This window comes from Lytechinus pictus, chromosome 9 (genome assembly GCF_037042905.1).
Source record: "Lytechinus pictus isolate F3 Inbred chromosome 9, Lp3.0, whole genome shotgun sequence".
Taxonomy (NCBI): domain Eukaryota; kingdom Metazoa; phylum Echinodermata; class Echinoidea; order Temnopleuroida; family Toxopneustidae; genus Lytechinus; species Lytechinus pictus.
This window is the reverse complement of record NC_087253.1, coordinates 2537608-2557969: the sequence shown is the minus strand read 5'-3', so window position 1 is coordinate 2557969 and position 20362 is coordinate 2537608. Positions and strand designations below refer to the sequence as shown.

The window sequence follows — 20362 nt, the reverse complement described above, 5'->3', positions numbered from 1 at the left end:
GTGTTAAACCCAGGGTTGAAGTTGGTCATTCGATTTGGAATTTAGAGCGGAGCGAATGTCAAGGAACTCCCTTGAAGGTATATGGAAATGTTTCCCCTTCAATCAATTTTAATTTTAAGGAAAAAAAAAAAAAGAATCCCAGTGATTTTTTCCTTTATTCGTTTTCAGTCCCACTTTAATGATGGACTGAGATCTAGAAAAAATAAGGCCCCCCAAAAAATATTATTAATGGATTCAATGTCTATATTAGAGAGCCCACCTGTGTGCTTTGAAACGCCCAGCATATAAAGTGCCCTATTATTGTTACCACTATTTAAGATCAACACATTAATGTATATGAAGCATATTTTTTCCTTTATTCATACCTGGACAACATTTGATATTGCCCGTGCCCGTTGTATGAAAGTTACCGGTACTATTATTACGGTAACTTTGCCATCCAGTGGTAATTACCATGGTAATGGTGATCAACAGCCAATCAAAATCAAGGATTCCCTCAAGTTATTATATGACACCTAGATAGATTCTTGTCATTTGATTGGTTGGTCGATATCGATCATTCAGCCCATTTTACAATGACGTCATCAACCATGCAATTTTAGATCCATTCATCGTGCAATTTTGGATCCGTACGATTTTGTCCATTGCACGCGCGCACCCAGACACCACTCGTGTTCACAGCGTGCATGTTGTATGCACGCAATAATCAACAGACCTAGCTTGCACTGCATGAGCATATTTTGCATCGAAATTCACAAATTTCATATGAAAAAGAATCTATTTTTAGGTGTCATATAAACCAAATAATGAATGTTCTTTTCATTTGTGCAATAGACAGAATACTTCATTCAGTGAAAGATGAAATGAATGATCCATTTGATTCGGCTACGCCTCGTTGAATGGATCATTTCATCTTTCACCTCTTTAAGTATTCTGTCCATTGCCGCGGCACTCATCAGGGGTGTGAGTGGTCACAAATAAAAAGATCTGAAAAAAGCTGAAACTTGTAGAAAGTCTGAAATAGAAAGAGCTCCCATACTTTTGTACAGAGGAAAGCCAAAAATAAGATGAAATTAAGCTGAAAATCAAAACGAAAAAAATCTGAACTCTCACACCCCCGACTCATAAACTTCCATTATTTGTATACCATTGCATGGCATGACAAAGTTACAAAAATAGTAACTTTTATGAAATGGGGCCCAGAAATGTGGAAGGTCAACTATTACTGTATATTGTTTAGCTGCTAGGACTCAATATATTTAGTGCAATCTTTATGAAACTGTTTATGCATCTATGAAAACCAAGAATTAAACCAAATTTAAATTTGAGCAATATTCCAAATTCTATGAAATGAACCAATTACTCTTAAACAAGTGGAATGCCTCTGGCCGTCTCACCTGCATCACGCGATTCAATATAGCAGCAGTGCTGATTTTGAAAACTACTATAACTCGCACAAGATGTTCAGTGATACTTGGTTACTCTTATTTCCACGTTTTATGAACTAGACCAATACACTTATAGAGATATGATGGCAATTCAACAAATACCCCCAACGTGGCCAAAGTTCTTTGACCTTACATGACCTTTGACCTTGATCATGTGACCTGAAACTCGCACAGGATGTTCAGTGATACTTGATTACTATTATGTCCAAGTTTTATGAACTAGACCAACACACTTTCAAATTTATGGCTGTAATTCAACAAATACCCCAATTTGGCCAAAGTTCATTAACCCTAAATGACCTTTGACCTTGATCATGTGACCTGAAACTTGCACAGGATGTTCAGTAATACTTGATTACTATTATGTCCAAGTTTCATGAATCAGATCCATAAACTTTCAAAGTTATGATGGTAATTCAACAGATACCCCCAATTCGGCCAAAGTTCATTGACCCTAAATGACCTTTGACCTTGGTCATGTGACGTGAAACTCATGCAGGATGTTCAGTGATACTTGATTAACCTTATGTATAAGTTTCATGAACTAGGTCCATATATTTTCTAAGTTATGATGACATTTCAAAAACTTAACCTTAGGTTAAGATTTTGATGTTGATTCCCCCAACATGGTCTAAGTTCATTGACCCTAAATGACCTTTGACCTTGGTCATGTGACATGAAACTCAGGCAGGATGTTCAGTAATACTTGATTAACCTTATGGCCAAGTTTCATGAACTAGGTCCATATACTTTCTAAGTTATGCTGTCATTTCAAAAACTTAACCTCAGGTTAAGATTTGGTGTTGACGCCGCCGTCGCCGCCGCCGCCGCCGCCGTCGCCGTCGGAAAAGCGGCGCCTATAGTCTCACTCTGCTATGCAGGTGAGACAAAAAACGGACAAATCAATTACAAGTTGACAGCAAAAACAAAAGACAGCACCAAAATTAAAGTACAAAAATTACAAATTTTATTGTGATACATGTTAATAAGTTGTTAGACTGCTTTTGCAGTTAATTCCGAGGCATTGTACAACACAAATAGCGCATACCGTATTCTTATTTGTGCAATGGTGCAACATTTAGCATTCGGTAAAAGGAGACACTCTTCAACCCTGCTAACGCCTCGTTGAATAGAGCATCTTTCTTTCACCTTACACTCATACCTATTCACTATTTGTAAACAATTAGGAGGTCCTAATAATATCCTTGATAGGATAGAGTTAGTCTGCAGTCACATACTTTTTTGTTGTTGCATACTTGTAGGCAGAGTCTGAAGTAGTGAGACTAGATTCACTCATTATTCGACAAACACAAAGAGGTTTGGAGTCTACAGCCTACTACTGCCCCCCCCCCCCCCCCCGGAAATAAATTGTACTCCCATAAAAGGGCAAAATAATTCATCAGCACACATTATTTCTTCATCCATATATACATGTAAATCAAGTTAATTAACCACAAAATCCTTTTCACAACTTTACATATATAATGCTACATCTCAATATTCATAATGAGACCTGAAAGATATTTGTATTCATTAGTATATATTATCCATATTTGTTAATAATTACACTGTATATATTGTATAAGTACTGTAGAAAATAAAAACTTAATTGCTATTAACATGCACACTTACATAGCATTGGGATATAATTCATGAGCTTATTCTCTATACCATAGCAAATGTAAAAGAAAATTATTTGATCAAAAGTTATCATTACGTTAGTATAAATGTACAACATTAACTTTGTATATAAGAATTAAATTCAAATTTAATTTTATATGTTTTTCAAATCAATTTCAAACATGATGTGTAATTCACAATCACAGAAACAAACATCAACGATGAACAAATCAAAACAAAATGAATATAGGTACAAACAAAATTCAACAAACTAAAATCATAATTTCTCAAAAAGAATCAAACATAAATAACACCACTCTGACAAAATGAGAAGTCATGATATACTTACATGTATATATCCATGATTAAAAAAAGGAAACCAAAACCAAAGAGAAGCAATCTTATTGGAAAGAGGAACAATTTAAAAAAAGTTTCATCTAAATCGGTTATGAAATAAGCAAGTTATGGACGTTTAAAAAGTCTTGTTTTACGTACTATGGGGATCCTCAAATTGGCAAACGTGCTTCAAAATGGCTGATTTTGTGGACAACTCTCCATTTGTTTTGTACACAAATTTTCAGATTTCCCCCTTTATTTTACATATTTCACATTATCTCCTCCTGACCTTGACATATGTTGTGTGAATTATTTTCCCATGCCGTATGTTGTGCTCGGAAGGAGGAAATATGCAATTTGAAAGATATGAGGAAAATCTGAAAATTTATGTACAAAACAAATGGAGAGTTGTCCACAAAATCAGCCTTTTTAAAGCATGTTTGCCAATTTGAGGATCCCCATAGAAAGTACAAGAGTTTTCAAACTTCCTTATTTTACAACCGATTTTGATGAAACTTTTTTGAATTGTTCCTCTCATTTTACTCTTTCCAATAAGATTGCTTCTCTTCTTGGGGTTGGGTTTCCTTTAAATGTAATGTGTATCTTAAAATCACTACTTGATTTAATATAAATACACTGATTGCATTATAGAACAATAAATGACTTGAATATTTAAAAACTGATAAATTACTAACTCACTAATGATGATATGCTAATATGAGGAGTCACATATCTCCTGAAAATCTCTTAATGACTGAAATTCACCAAAAAATAAAATATCTGGTATTGACACAACTATAGAGACCACTAATACTGTATTTCAGGCAGAAACTTTAATACTCATTATCATACAAATCTTAATATCTATCATATACAAGTATGTTTTTTGAAAATAATTTAAATGTATGAATTTCAAAATACAAACTGTAAACCGAGTAATTTCTGTGATTTATCAAGTTTTGAATACACGGGCATGAATGCCACTGCATGTCAATCATATTCAGCAATGGTACAGTACATAATTTTCTTTAAGAACTAGCAAGGATTAAGATAAATTGGGTGTAATGTGAAACCTGACAACAAAATGATAACTGATTCTCATTCAAGCACTTTTACTGAAGACGCATCTGAACACTACATAATTACACAGTAATTGCACTCAGTTAAATTATACATGTACATTAAAACATGTACATGTTAATAATTTACATATTATAATCCTAGAATGTTACATTGAATCTTCTGACCTTTTATAGGAAAGACATTTCACATTTGATTTTCAAGGATCTCTTTTCATAAGACAACAGAAAAAAATATTTGAGTGGGCATGACTTTCCCTTCCCCTATACAAAGCTAAATCACACGAATTCAAAGCACAGTTAAACAGCAAGAAATTTCAACACAAATGTAATTAAATAACATGTCCAACTCTTTCAGTCTGTAAACAACATACAACAGTAGTTTAAAGAGCCCATTAATTGGAAGGGCACATGACAAAATTGTTCAAAAGTCAAGGGCAAGTGATGTATTCAACAAGTAAAATGTATTTGATCTTTGATCCCAAAGCAAAGCAAATATAAAATATACGCCATATAGATTTAGGCATTCAAAATGCGCAACAATTACACAAATGACAATTAAATCTCAAACAAAAGAAATCCACAAAGCTAGATATATCTATAGTTCATATAGCATTGACTCTCTCAATATATTTTGAGCACCAAACTGGCGTTATATAATACAAATCATGTAGATTATCTGAAGTTTTATGTGAAACAAAACGAATTAACCAAAAATAATTGAAAAAATTATGCTGAGAGAAGTTTCAAGGCATATTTCCAATCATCTTTATTGGGAAAATAACACTGTGCATGATCAGATACACCCCCTCCTCCCCATTCCCCCCCCCCCAAAAAAAAAAAAAATACCCACACCCCACAACGATTGTACATGATGTAAATCATTAATGGCACGAATTAAAATAGGCGAAGAATGTTAGAGGACACATGTAATAATATTTTTCATACATTTATTTATGGTCAATTTGTCATAATTGTATTGTTTCATTGTTTTTTATTGGTGATTGTGCAATTTTGATGTGATTTTTATTGAATTGTGGAAAATAAATGAGGCAAAGTTAAATTAATGTGTATTTCCCAGTGATCTAGAGGTGAACAGTATTTCTGAACAGCTATTCCTTGGGCCAGTCATACTCAGACCTGCCAACCTTCAACAAAAAAAATGTATTCTTAGAAGAAAAAAAAAGTATTTTTAACCAAAAAGAGTATTTTTAAAAATTTGTCTCAATGTAACAATCGCCACCCTGCCGTAGTGAGACCGGTGAAAAAAACCATCTGAAATGACTTTTACATCATAACTTGAAAATTCACCATTTTAAACATGTACTCGTAGCCAAGAATTTACTTCTTTTCATGCAACAAGTTACTGGCCCGACAGTGATTTTTACCGGTCTGGGACCGTCGAACCGGCACTAGTGTCGTGCACTGGGTATAATACATACTACATGATCGGAAATTTTTTTAAGCAGTAACAAATCATACAAAAAGTATTGGCATATTCGTAGCAAAAAAGAGGAACAAATAATCTAAAAAGGGAACAGTTGGCATGTCTGCATACTGTACAATCAAACATGGTTAGGGATGATACTCAGCATTAGTGATTAAAAGAGATCATAGCAGAATGTGTTTACAAAGGGACTTTCTATACAGTACTAAAAGATTTATATCTAGCGCAGCGTTTGCTGAACTATATGTACCGACTGACCTTCTTCTTCGACACCATCACATCTTAAGAATGTCAGCCGGCTATTCAGCCTGTCTGAGAGATTGCATCATCTCAAATGTCAATGATGGAACAGTGTATTATTACATGAATAATGATGTCATGCCATAATAAATTTCTCACTGGTTATTTTGAATATCCACATCAATCAAATCAATATAGGATATAATCCAGTATATAATGTCCCAGTGTATACTATGATAATAATAATAATAATTAACATCATTTATATAGCGCTTATCACAAAGAATGTCTCTAAGCGCTTAAGGAAAATACATAGGAAGACAAGAAATTTCAGCTAAAATCAAATTATACATGTTAACAGTTGAAAGTAGACAGTTGAAGCCGCATATGCTAAGGACGATCTATTTAACGAAAAGAAGAGCTTTTAACATAGATTTGAATTTGTCAGTTGAGTCTACAAATACTCTAAAAAGGGAACAGTTGGCATGTCTGCATACTGTACAATCAAACATGGTTAGGGATGATACTCGGCATTAGTGATTAAAAGAGATCATAGCAGAATGTGTTTACAAAGGGACTTTCTATACAGTATTAAAAGATTTATATCTAGCACAGCGTTTGCTGAACTATGTGTATTGACTGACCTTCTTCGACACCATCACATCAAAAGAATGTCAGCCGGCTATTCAGCGTGTCTGAGAGATTGCATCATCTCAAATGTCAATGATGGAACAGTGTATTATTACATGAATAATGATGTCATGCCATAATAAATTTCTCTACATGGTTATTTTGAATATCCACATCAATCAAATCAATGTAGGATATGATCCAGTATATAATGTCCCAGTGTATACTATAATAATAATAATAATAATTAACATCATTTATATAGCGCTTATCACAAAGAATGTCTCTAAGCGCTTAAGGAAAATACATAGGAAGACAAGAAATTTCAGCTAAAATCAAATTATACATGTTAACAGTTGAAAGTAGACAGTTGAAGCCGCATATGCTAAGGACGATCTATTTAACGAAAAGATGAGTTTTTAACATAGATTTGTTTATAATCCAGTATATAATGTCCCAGTGTATACTATAATAATAATAATAATAATAATTAACATCATTTATATAGCGCTTATCACAAAGAATGTCTCTAAGCGCTTAAGGAATATACATAGGAAGACAAGAAATTTCAGCTAAAATCAAATTATACATGTTAACAGTTGAAAGTAGACAGTTGAAGCCGCATATGCTAAGGACGATCTATTTAACGAAAAGATGAGTTTTTAACATAGATTTGAATTTGTCAGTTGAGTCTACAAATACTCTAAAAAGGGAACAGTTGGCATGTCTGCATACTGTACAATCAAACAGGGTTAGGGATGATACTCAGCATTAGTGATTAAAAGAGATCATAGCAGAATGTGTTTACAAGGGGACTTTCTATACAGTATTAAAAGATTTATATCTAGCGCAGCGTTTGCTGAACTATTTGATCGACTGACCTTCTTCTTCGACACCATCACATCAAAAGAATGTCAGCCGGCTATTCAGCGTGTCTGAGAGATTGCATCATCTCAAATGTCAATGATGGAACAGTGTATTATTACATGAATAATGATGTCATGCCATAATAAATTTCTCAATGATTATTTTGAATATCCACATCAATCAAATCAATATAGGATATGATCCAGTATATAATGTCCCAGTGTATACTATAATAATAATAATAATAATTAACATCATTTATATAGCGCTTATCACAAAGAATGTCTCTAAGCGCTTAAGGAAAATACATAGGAAGACAAGAAATTTCAGCTAAAATCAAATTATACATGTTAACAGTTGAAAGTAGACAGTTGAAGCCGCATATGCTAAGGACGATCTATTTAACGAAAAGATGAGTTTTTAACATAGATTTGAATTTGTCAGTTGAGTCTACAAATACTCTAAAAAGGGAACAGTTGGCATGTCTGCATACTGTACAAACAAACATGGTTAGGGTTCATATTCAGCATTAGTGATTAAAAGAGATCATAGCAGAATGTGTTTACAAAGGGACTTTCTATACAGTATTAAAAGATTTATATCTAGCGCAGCGTTTGCTGAACTATTTGATCGACTGACCTTCTTCTTCGACACCATCACATCAAAAGAATGTCAGCCGGCTATTCAGCGTGTCTGAGAGATTGCATCATCTCAAATGTCAATGATGGAACAGTGTATTATTACATGAATAATGATGTCATGCCATAATAAATTTCTCTCTGGTTATTTTGAATATCCACATCAATCAAATCAATATAGGATATGATCCAGTATATAATGTCCCAGTGTATACTATCCAAATATATACTTTCCCGGTATGTATATACTAAACAAACTCAGTATGTACAGTATATACTAATCAAGTTCTTTCTAAGTATATAATACTATACAAGTTTGTACTATCCCAGTATATACATGTACTATCCAAGTATGTACTATGCCAGTGTATTCTCAAAGTATATAATCACAGTATATACTGTCTAAGTATATATTGTACAACGCCTACTTAGCTTGTTGTACGCGAGCAAATGGGAGGCTGAATGTCAAACATTCGTACCGTTGCACAAAAGACGTACCATCCAAAATGTACAGTTGCACGGCTTTAGGAGGTGACGTCACAATACGATTTAATTCATTGCGCTCGGTAAAAATTAACAATACGCGTATAAGCCAGCTGGCTAAATGCGCAAGGCTGCCCAAGGTAATGTGCGCTTGTGGGATTTTGCTTTCTGCTTTCGGTATTTTTGCTCCCTTTTCATAGATTACTATAGGGATAAACTCTTTGTTTTTTCATATTTTCGCTAAATTCCGAGGCGTTGTACAACACAAATAGCGAATATTCTTATTCGTGCAATGGTGCGAGATTTCGCATTCGGTGAAAGGAAGAGACGCTCTATTCAACTCGGCTAACGCCTCGTTGAATAGAGCATCTTTCTTTCACCTCATGCGAAATCTCGCACCATCGCACTCATGCCTATTCGCTATTTGTATACTGTACCATAGAAGTTTGTTCTATCCAAGCATGTACTATCCGAGTATGCTGCAGTCCGTCTTGGCTGAATCACCGGCAAAAAAGAACATAGCAAGAAGGAAGAAATAGATGATACACAGCATACAACCTAGACAAACAAAACAAAAGAACAAAATAATTGATTAATAATAATAATAATAATAAAACGTTTTTGTATAGCGCAAAATACATAGGCAAAATTATGTGTATCTAAGCACATTTTACAAGTGGGGATGGTTCCTAATTGTTTACAAAATGCTATGTAGCTATTGGAGTATTGGTACATACATGTAATTTTCTTCCCAATCAAGATACAAACATCTTGCAATCCAGATTTCATGGGCAGAAATATTGGAGTATTGGCATATATGCTGTTTACATCCTAACCTAGATACAAATATCTTGAATTAAGTTTCTGGCAATTTCAGTACCACACTGGCTTACATTAAATCCTTCTACATGTACGTACATGTATATCTCAGCAAGGAATGTTCTCTTAGTTGGGGTATTTGTAAGATAGGGAAGTTAAGAAAGTATCTTGATAAATCATCTACTGAACGTATAGTACATGCCTTTGTATCATCCCATTTAGATTATTGTAATGCTTTACTTGCTGGTTTACCTCAATCTAGTATAGCCCCCTTCAAAGAATTCAAAATACTGCAGCTAGATTGGTAACCCTCACAAAGAAATTTGAACATATCACCCTTATTCTCTACTCCCTCCATTGGCTTCAGGTTCATAATATAATTATTTTCAAGCTCCTTCTCCTTGTTTATAAAATCATCCATGGTCTCGCCCCATCCTATCTTCAAAATCTTATCTCTCTCTGTCCCTCATCCTCTGCAACTCAACGTCTCCGATCTTCTTCTACTGCTCACCTTCGACTATCTCTAGGACCCCGCACTTTTACCCGTTATGGCGATCTTGCTTTTTCTGCTCTTGCCCCTAAACTCTGGAACAATCTCCCCATCTCCATCCGTAATGCATCCACTGTCGAATCTTTTTTGCTACTTCTGTTTTTTTTTTTTTCTTTCCAATGCGCTTAGAAACTGTTGTATAAAGCGCTATATAAATGTTAATTATTATTATTATTATTATTAAAAGTAAATTTTCCCAGCTAATATACTTACGCTATATAAATGTTAATTATTATTATTATTATTATTAAAAGTAAATTTTCCCAGCTAATATACTTACGCTATATAAATGTTAATTATTATTGTTATTATTATTAAAAGTAAATTTTCCCAGCTAATATACTTACCTTGGAAGTAATCTGACTTCCCATCCACAAAGATGTAATTAATGATGATAACACTGATGATAACAGACCAAAGATGAAGGTCATTGAAGACAAGGTTAAATCCAAGATTCTAAAGAAAAAATAAAGCTTCATTATTGTAATTCTATAAAATAACACTATTTGTATCATTGTTACGTCTGATCCCCCATATTTTTTTAATTCACTTCAGAAACTAAAGCCATCATCGATAAACAATATTAAATAAGAAAGATATCAAAGTAAAGAAAAGTGAAGAATCTGCTATAAATCCTACTTTTCAATTTTCAAGTGTGTTCCGATTTTTTCCAGTAAAGGGAAATAATGCTTAAGTTTGTTGCAGGGAATTTGAACATGGCCAAATATAATTCTTGAAATCACTCCATTTGTTTGGAAGCAGAAAAACACATCAATTTTTATAGCACTCTACACATTGGAAAAACTCGTAAATTTTTCACAGATACACATATGCATTAGATGATCCACAAATGATTAGGGCCCCGTTGTACAAAGAGTTACGATTGATCCGATCAATCGTAACTCTATGGAAATCCATCAGTGTCATAACTTTTTCTACAGGAAATTTGCAAGATGTCCTTTGTTATCAAAGGAGAGCACCCCAAATTGTCAAGAAATCAATGAATTTATGGATATGGATTCATATCTATAATTTTTTTTGAACAAACATGCATTTCATATGTTGACTTTGCTGGCTTTCCATAGTTGCAATTGATTGGATCGACCGTAACTCTTTGTACAACGGGGCCCTGAACATACTAAAATTTTTATTATTTTTGCAATCATTCCATTTGTTTGAAAGCAGACAAGAACAATGATCCATTTTCATAGCATTCTCTATATTGAAAAAAGAAAACTATAATCTTTGCAGATACACAATTATAGATGATGAATAAATTGATACAAAACTGAAATTCGCCTGGAGAGCAAAATCACTCCATTTGTTTGGAAGCAGAAAAACACATCACTTTTTATAGCACTCTGGCCATGAAACAACAAGACTTTTGCTTGCTATTTGTAATAAGCTACTGAAATTCTTGCATCTGATTGGCTCAGAGCAAATTTGTCAGTGAAAATCACTGACTTTCTGTTTCATGAAATGCTCCCAATGGTAATGGAGATACTTACCACTATGGCATCTACTAGAACTAATACAGGGATCTGAAGAAGACAGACTTGAACAGCTACAGAACATCCTATCTCCAAACTGAAAAAGGAATGAAAATTTCACATAATGATATATTACATTTAATTTAAAAAGGTATCTTTGCTTCCTTCTCGATTTATTTGATTTGTTTATTCAATCTGTATATAAATGCAACTATGTTTATCTATTATGTTTAATAGGATAGTAATGGGAACTTGTTATTTGAAAAACTATGCTCATCTCAAAACCATAAACAGTCAATAGAACTTCTTACCAGTAACAGTCATTGGTAAATTTATCTTTAGCAAAAATAAATGACTCCCTAACTGAGCTATCGCGCTCAGTTAGGGAGGCGCGATAGCTCAGTCGGTAGAGCGGGGGATTCGTATTCCGGTGACCCGGGTTCGATTCCCACTTGGTGCGCTAGTGCCCTTTGGTAAGGTATTAATCCTCATTACCAGGTCCTTTGGAGAGGACCTTAAGCCGTCGGTCCTCTGGTTGCTTGCTTACAAGCATTCATGCTTTCTTAGCAATCAGGTAAAAAATCCCCACCAATCACCACTGTTCATGTGACATATTTCAGCCAATCCTTTGATTGGGATCCATACCGCGATTTAAAACTAATATTACTTTTTCCTTTCCTTTTCTTTTTATTACCGATATTCATCTGTCTACATAAAAAAAATAATTGAATTAGTTTTTCTTAAACCTTTTCTTTTGTAAGAAAAAAAAACTTACCTCAGGTTAATATTGTTCTTCAGGGCAAACTGGATACCATTAATTATTTCAGGTAAGTCTGGAACAACAGCTAATAAAGTTACTCCAATGAATACCTAATATCAAGAAAATTTACAACGTAAAAGGACTAAAAGTAATCTCACATTCATTACTCTGTATTAAAGCTAAATGAACGTAGTTGCAGTAAAACACTGATTTCGTGAGAAAGTCTGTAAAACCAAGGTAAAGTATTGATATATCATCGTGGATCTGGATCTGGTACAGTTACATAAACTGAACTTTGTGAAATCATTATCTAGCTAAAAAACGATCACACTGAAGATCACCAACACAGATAGGCACACGTGGGACAGTGTATTATTATTGCTGGAATAAAGACCCGACGGAAGTGACCGAATCCGCGCTTATTTTGCTTATTTCTCAGCAATTACACAATTTCTTCCAGAATCCTTTGGCACATATTTTTTATTCATACAAACAGACACTTTGGTGATCATTATATCAAATTCTGTAAAAAGTCATTTTGAGATCGTTCCCAAAACTGGAATTTATCTTTAATACACAAATTCAATGCTCATTCAAGAAACTTTGATCAACAATAAAAAAAGTTAGGGTAGGAATAATAACAATTAGGAACACAATTTCATTTTGCACTGGTACAGTCATGAAAGAAAAGATAATATTTTACACGTTACATTATCATTCTTTGCCATACTACGCCATTGTAACATATAAGTACTATGCAATTCAAGCCAATTGCATGAGCTGTATAATCACATGAATATATTATTCTTCAATTGTAAACATACATCTAAAAGTAAAAGTGCATTTAGCAAATTCATACAAAGATGAGATCCGAATAAAATTGGACCAAATGACTCACAACCAATTGAAACAAACATTTGAAAACACTTGAAAAAAATTGTACTGTGTTGATTACAGCTCATTAACATAAGATTGGATATTATATGAGATGATAGGAAGAAATCAACAGAACAGGAGGGTGTTTCATAAAGCTGTTCATATGTTATGAACGACTGGTGAACCTTTCTTACGCTCTAAATAATCAACAATGAACATTTAATGGTGAGTATCATTTCCCACAAGAAAGGATCACCAGTCATTCTTAACTTACGAACAGCTTCATGTAACGGCCCCCAGAAGATTAGCAAGTCAAAAGGTCACTCTGTTTATTGACTATGAACTTTATTTTGTGAATTCTTACAGGTTTTATGACAGTTGAACTGGACAAAATGGGCTGCAAATTCTGGACCACAACCTCTGCACTCAGGGACATCAATGCAACAGCTATGAGTAGGATCACTGTACTCTTAATCCTACCCCAGTGAACATCAGGTTTACTGTGTGGGTTCGCTGCAAAAGAGAGAACGTTATTGAGAGAAGAACAATCTTTTATTATTTCGTTAATCTATTTATTACAGGTAACTCTTCCTAAAAAAAGTTGAATCTTTTGGGACCACATAAATCTGTTCGACTTGGAGAAAATAGATGCAGAAGAGGTATATAAGACGTTTTCAATACTCAGATCTAAGAAATTTCTTCGACTTAGGTGATTATTTGACTTATGTACGGTCAACTTAGGCAGAGTGCTCGCACTCACAATCGTTATGGCAAGCGGTCCTTTTCTGTTTGTGTGCCTTTTCGATGGAACTTTCCCCCCTGCGCACATTTAAGATAGACCCAACACTGACACTTCTAAGAAGAGACTGAAGATTCACCTATTCCAGGTTCAGCACAGAAAATTCTCGTACAAATTTCTGTCCTCTTCCAGCTACTCATGGGGCCCATTTGATTTCAATAACATTGCAATTACTGTAACAACCACAGGAACCTGGACTGTGATTGGCTAATGAGCCCTGTTACCATGGTAGTTGCCATAGTGGCAAAGGTACAAAAGATCTAACTCTTGATGAAACGGCGGGTCCCAGAACTGCTGTGGGGTTGCTGCAAGACACAATGCCCCGCATCAAACTATTGCAGAGTCACACCTTGAATAAACACTGCATCAAATAAACTACTGATTGCCCAACAATAAGCTCCACAGCTACTCTGGAGCTGGAGATGTTGCCAGTAGAAAGAATAATTTATAGACTGAAATGGTTGGGCATAGCTCTATACAAATACGTGTAGATACGTTCTACCAGAGCAAATATCCAAGTTTTGCAAAAGCTGCAATAGATGGAAATTTCATTCTAAATCCATTCATCCTTTCTATACAAAAAATAAAGTCTATTTTTGAAATTCTTGGAATCTCTTGCCAGATGACCTCAAAGAAAGTCAAACTACTTGTTCTTTTAGGAGAAAATATAAATTTTATTTACTTAAGTTTGAATATGAATAATTTAATTTTTGATTTATTGCCTTTTATGTTGTTTTATGTTGTTAGCTTTGTGTTTGTAATGTGTTATTTTGTATTATTTTTTGAAGTGGGGTAAATTCTGGGATTCACCTTGACAGGCCAATGGCCTTTTGTATATCCCCCACATCCTCCTCCCTTCAACTTTACCATTTCTTTTATAATGTTATTTATAATATATGTTGTATTAATTTGTAAACTTGATCTTTTGATGTTTTTAAAGAGATGTGAATAAAATTGAATTGATTTGAATTGAATAATGGATTGTAAACAGAGAAGGAAAGATTGATATAGAGAGAAGAAGATAGAGAAATAAGACAATGCCACACAAAACAACCTACCTTGAGCTGTCCCTGAATGTGAACTGCTCCCCTGAATAATATGTGCGTGAGTCTTGAGAGAGAATATGAGACCGATCACATAGGCCAAGAAGAGCAAGATAACACAGACATAGACTAACGGACGTAACTTATGGTTCAGGAAGTGGGAGTCATCAGTCTATAAGAAACAAAGAAAAAAATAACTGTAGTTAATTACATTATAGACCAATTTGGTTTTGGTGTTGTTTATAACACCATATTCTAACTGGAAGGTACATATAAAATCATACATTGGTTGCAAATTAATTTTATTTACAAAATCAATGATAAAAATGAGAAAAAGAAATACACCATGTACTCATGGTTCCTGTGTGTTTTTTTTTTTATGTTTCATTGAGATTTGCACATGCTGGTTGGTACTTATAATGCCTTTAGCACTTCCATTAATTCAATGTATAATAAAAGAGTGGAACATACAGATGCTCAGTCAAAGGTGTCGTGGCCGAGAGATAACCTAAAATTTCATGTGTCTAGTCAGGAACCTTAGACAAATTGGCACCACCAGGGCCCTGTTGCATAAAATGGTAAAATGGTAACTTGCATGAAATCCTTGATTTTGATTGGCTGTTGATCAGTGTTACCATGGTAGTTACCATTGGGTGGCAAAGTTACTGAAATAGTATTGTTTGTGCAACAGGCCCAGTTGAAATTATGGATACAACTATTTTGAGTCCTGTAGAAATAATGCAGTATATTAATTATCATCATTGCAAGTCACATTTTACCTGTTACCCATTGATCAGTGCATTGTATACTTGATTTGAGGGCTCCATAATTTATACACTCAGCTCCTACTAATGTAAGTGGCCCTCGCCATTTCCACCTAAACATTAATAATTTGTAAACTACAATTACTAATCATTTTAGTTTCAAATCTATAATTCTGAAGTTATGTATTGCGTGTATCCTACTTTGTTTATTTTGATGATACTTGTTTGGACTTTGCATATTCTTGTAATGGATAAGTGCAAGTGAAACTAAAACTTGTGAAGCAAGGAAGATATCCACTTTGGTGGTCTTACAAACCATGTTTTTTTTTCACTAAAGGCTTGGCCCCACTGCACTTATGAATGCAGAGAGGATTTAAAACCGAAAAGAATCTTGCCATCCGTTGGAAAGCATTATGTATCCGTTGTGTACTCTTTGTTTTATTTCATTGTTCGCTCATTTTGTCTATTGTCTAGAGCGGATGAAAACGGATGGAGCCACCCCGAAATTTTGCGTGTCCACTGTATCCGTCATGAGTACGTTTTGTGTCCGTCGGCCAGTGGGACCAGGCCTTTACTTTGCTTATTTCAAATCACAGTGAGTTCCACTATTGTACATAGTATTTACTACCAATGTAAAAAAAAAAAATGGACCAACATTGCAGGGAGATGCTTGCCCAAAATTTGATAAAATCCAATCTAATTTTGAAAAAATTAAAAAAAATCATGAAGGATAAATCTAAACTGAAATGACTTACTAGTTTGTAGACGTAGGTACAGCCAGAGCACTTCAGTGACGTCTCGTTCGTCGAGTTATAACATTTCTGTAAAAGATCACATAGCCAAATTATGATTCACTTATTACTGTTTGGATGATTGTTTATTCCAGGGTGCCATATGAAAGCTTAACGTTTGATGGTTGGTCTGATAATAGCGTGCTTAACTATGGCAACAGACATCAATTCGGTGGATTCACAATACGGTGCACCATCGATCGGTTGCAGCGGACAGGCTGAACTTCCCAATGCATCATGGGATAAAGTCGACATCTGTTGCGCGTGCTAGTACATGTACCTACATATGGCTAGTACTACAGCGGGCACGTGTCGGTCATGTGGTTCTGACTCTCGCCTTTCAAACAGAGGGTCGTGGGTTCGAATCCTAACCATGGTGTGTTTTCCTTCAGCAAGAAATTTATCCGCACTGCGCTGCACTCGACCCAGGTGAGGTGAATGGGTACCCGGCAAGATTAATTCCTTGCATGCACTGAGTGCCGGTAGCTCGAGCTAAAGCCGGGGTAATAATAATGCTTTGTATCCTCAGGCAAGAGGTGTTTTATAAATATAGCTATTATTATTAGTAGAAGTAAATGTACTAAAAGGGAATGCATGCATGCGATTATTCAGCGCTGGCCGACACGGCTTGACTGGATATGCTGTTTACTAGGGTCCATGCAGTAGGGAAGAGAGAAATTTGCCCGCATATTTCTTTGCGAAATTTAAACCATTTTGGTGAATTCTTGCCATATGGTTTTCATTTTTGAAGCACTAGCACTGTGCCTGCGCGCGATGTCGACCCAAAAGTTAGAAATTTGGCCTGTTCGCTGCAACCGATAGATGGCGCACCATATTTTAAATCTACTGGATTTGGCGCACTGATAAAAACGAGCATCAGTATTTTATAATATACGGTATAAAGTTAAACGTGATTTATACAATAAATCTGCATAAACCATGGGTTCAACCGATGGTTTTCAAAACCACCTTTGTGAACTTGGGCAATAATGTCTACAAAGATAACCTGTCCACAATGGGAACCTTTTCTGTTTGCACTTGGCTCAAATTCGGCCCAGTAAAGAAAAACACTTTTCCTATTGCTACTCACATTGCACTCAAAGCCTCCCAATGTGATGGTAAAGATTGTTGGTGTGAACACCCCCACGACAGATATGAAGAGAAGCGTTGCACTAACAGACATGGACCTGACGTTGAAACGTTGTTCTTTGTGCTTCAGTCCTCCAACCATCATACAGATCCCCTAGAAATATCAGTCAAGATCAAGAAGTGTGAAAGCTCTTTTATCATGATTATCATCAGGGGCTGCATAAAGGAATTATAATGGGGGGGAAGGTCACCTAAAGATGTTGACTTTTTTCTAAAGTTAGTAATAGGAGGATAATAGATTAAAATTTGAATAACCTTAACCTCTCATTTTGTCTTTTTATTTGTTTTCTCCATTTTTACTAAATAACAAATCATAGGGATTGTGACCACTGGCACCACCACTGATCATCAATATCATCATCATCATCAATATTACCATCCTTGTTATCATAATCATCATCTTCATCATCTTTGTCATAATTATTATTAACATCCTTGTTATCATAATTATCATCATCTTCAACATCGTCAATATTATCATTACCATCCCCGTTATCATAATGATCATCATCATCATTAATATTATCATCCTCATCATAATTACCATTGTCATCAATGTCATCATCCTCCACCTCCTCCTCATCCTCATCAATATCATTATCAACCTCATCATAATTATCATCATCATTATTCTCCCCCTACTCATCAATCTCATCATAAATATCATCATCATCATGATCATCATCATCGCCATCATTATCATCATCACTATCATCATTATCACCATCATCATCACCATCATCATCATCATCACCATCATCATCTCATCATAATCCTCCTTATCATCCTCATCCTCATTATCACCTTAATCATCATCCTCCTCCTCTTCATCATCATCATCATCATAATGTGATAGAGCACAAAGATGGAAGGGGCTGAATTTACAATCTCTCCGAAGCATATTTCTAATAACTAGTCATTATCTCAATGCTTCTTTTCATTCATTACCAATTTCCTTTACTAAAAAGTATCCAGCAAAGAAAAAGTATTCATGAGAGCTTACCGGTATGAAGAGCATAGTCGCAAGCAGGGTCCCCGTCAAGGCAGACTTTACAATCTCAGAGTAGCAGATATCTTCCTGGACGTTCCCACGTTGTTTGAGAAGAGAAGAGATATAGAGGATAATCTCAACGATGGAGCCGAAAGTTGCGTTCAAGACCGCTCCTACGACATGGTTACTCTGTGCCGAGATACTGAAGGAAAAAATGGTGAAATAAATATTTGATACTACAGTAATATTCTGCTTTGGATAGCACTTATCCCATTTGAACAACGCATCTGAGCACTTTGATATTAATAATAATAATAAGGCATTTAAATAGTACCATGTATCTCTATTATTAGTACCCTAGCTTCAGCACCAGCTGCCGGTTCCAGCGCTGAGAATTCACCGAATTAATCTTACTGGGTATTCATTCACCTTGCCTCCTGGGTTGAGTGCATCACAATGCGGATTAAATTCCTGCTGAAGGAAATTACACAATGACTAAAAGAACCCATGACCTTCTGTTTCAAGTCAATATACTAATCCACTGGGCCAATGAATTAATCTTACTGGGTATTCATTCACCTCGCCTCCTGGGTTGAGTGCACCACAATGCGGATTAAATTCTTGCTGAAGGAAATTACACAATGGCTAAAAGAACCCATGACCTTCTGTTTCAAGTCAAGATACTGTACAAATCCACTGGGCCAATGAATTAATCTTACTGGGTATTCATTCACCTTGCCTCCTGGGTTGAGTGCATCACAATGCGGATTAAATTCCTGCTGAAGGAAATTACACAATGACTAAAAGAACCCATGACCTTCTGTTTCAAGACAAGATACTAATCCACTGGGCCAATGAATTAATCTTACTGGGTATTCATTCACCTCGCCTCCTGGGTTGAGTGCATCACAATGTGATTTAAATTCCTGCTGAAGGAAATTACACAATGACTAAAAGAACCCATGACCTTCTGTTTCAAGTCAAGATACTAATCCACTGGGCCAATGAATTAATCTTACTGTGTATTCATTCACCTCGCCTCCTGGGTTGAGTGCATCACAATGTGATTTAAATTCCTGCTGAAGGAAATTACACAATGGCTAAAAGAAACCATGACCTTCTGTTACAAGTCAAGATACTAATCCACTGGGCCAATGACTTAATCTTACTGGGTATTCATTCACCAAGCCTCCTGGGTTGAGTGCATCACAATGTGGATTAAATTCCTGCTGAAGGAAATTACACAATGACTAAAAGAACCCATGACCTTCTGTTTCAAGTCAAGATACTAATCCACTGGGCCAATGAATTAATCTTACTGTGTATTCATTCACCTCGCCTCCTGGGTTGAGTGCATCACTATGTGAATTAAATTCCTGCTGAAGGAAATTACACAATGGCTAAAAGAACCCATGACCTTCTGTTTCAAGTCAAGATACTAATCCACTGAGCCAATGAATTAATCTTACTGGGTATTCATTCACCTCGCCTCCTGGGTTGAGTGCATCACAATGTGGATTAAAATCCTGCTGAAGGAAATTA

General features: G+C 35.2%; 1 protein-coding gene across 1 annotated transcript; it reads right to left on the bottom strand.

Moving 5' to 3' along the window:
• Positions 1–7471: 7471 nt before the first annotated feature.
• LOC135155553 (uncharacterized) lies at positions 7472–19577 on the bottom strand. The gene is made up of 10 exons (XM_064105024.1): positions 19555–19577; positions 18833–19022; positions 17771–17923; positions 16645–16710; positions 15141–15297; positions 13648–13796; positions 12423–12517; positions 11666–11744; positions 10505–10613; positions 7472–9346 (listed from the first exon to the last, which is right to left on the bottom strand). Exons 1-10 carry the CDS (start codon positions 19575–19577, stop codon positions 9255–9257), a joined length of 1113 nt encoding a protein of 370 aa, XP_063961094.1. The 3' UTR covers positions 7472–9254.
• Positions 19578–20362: the final 785 nt, after the last annotated feature.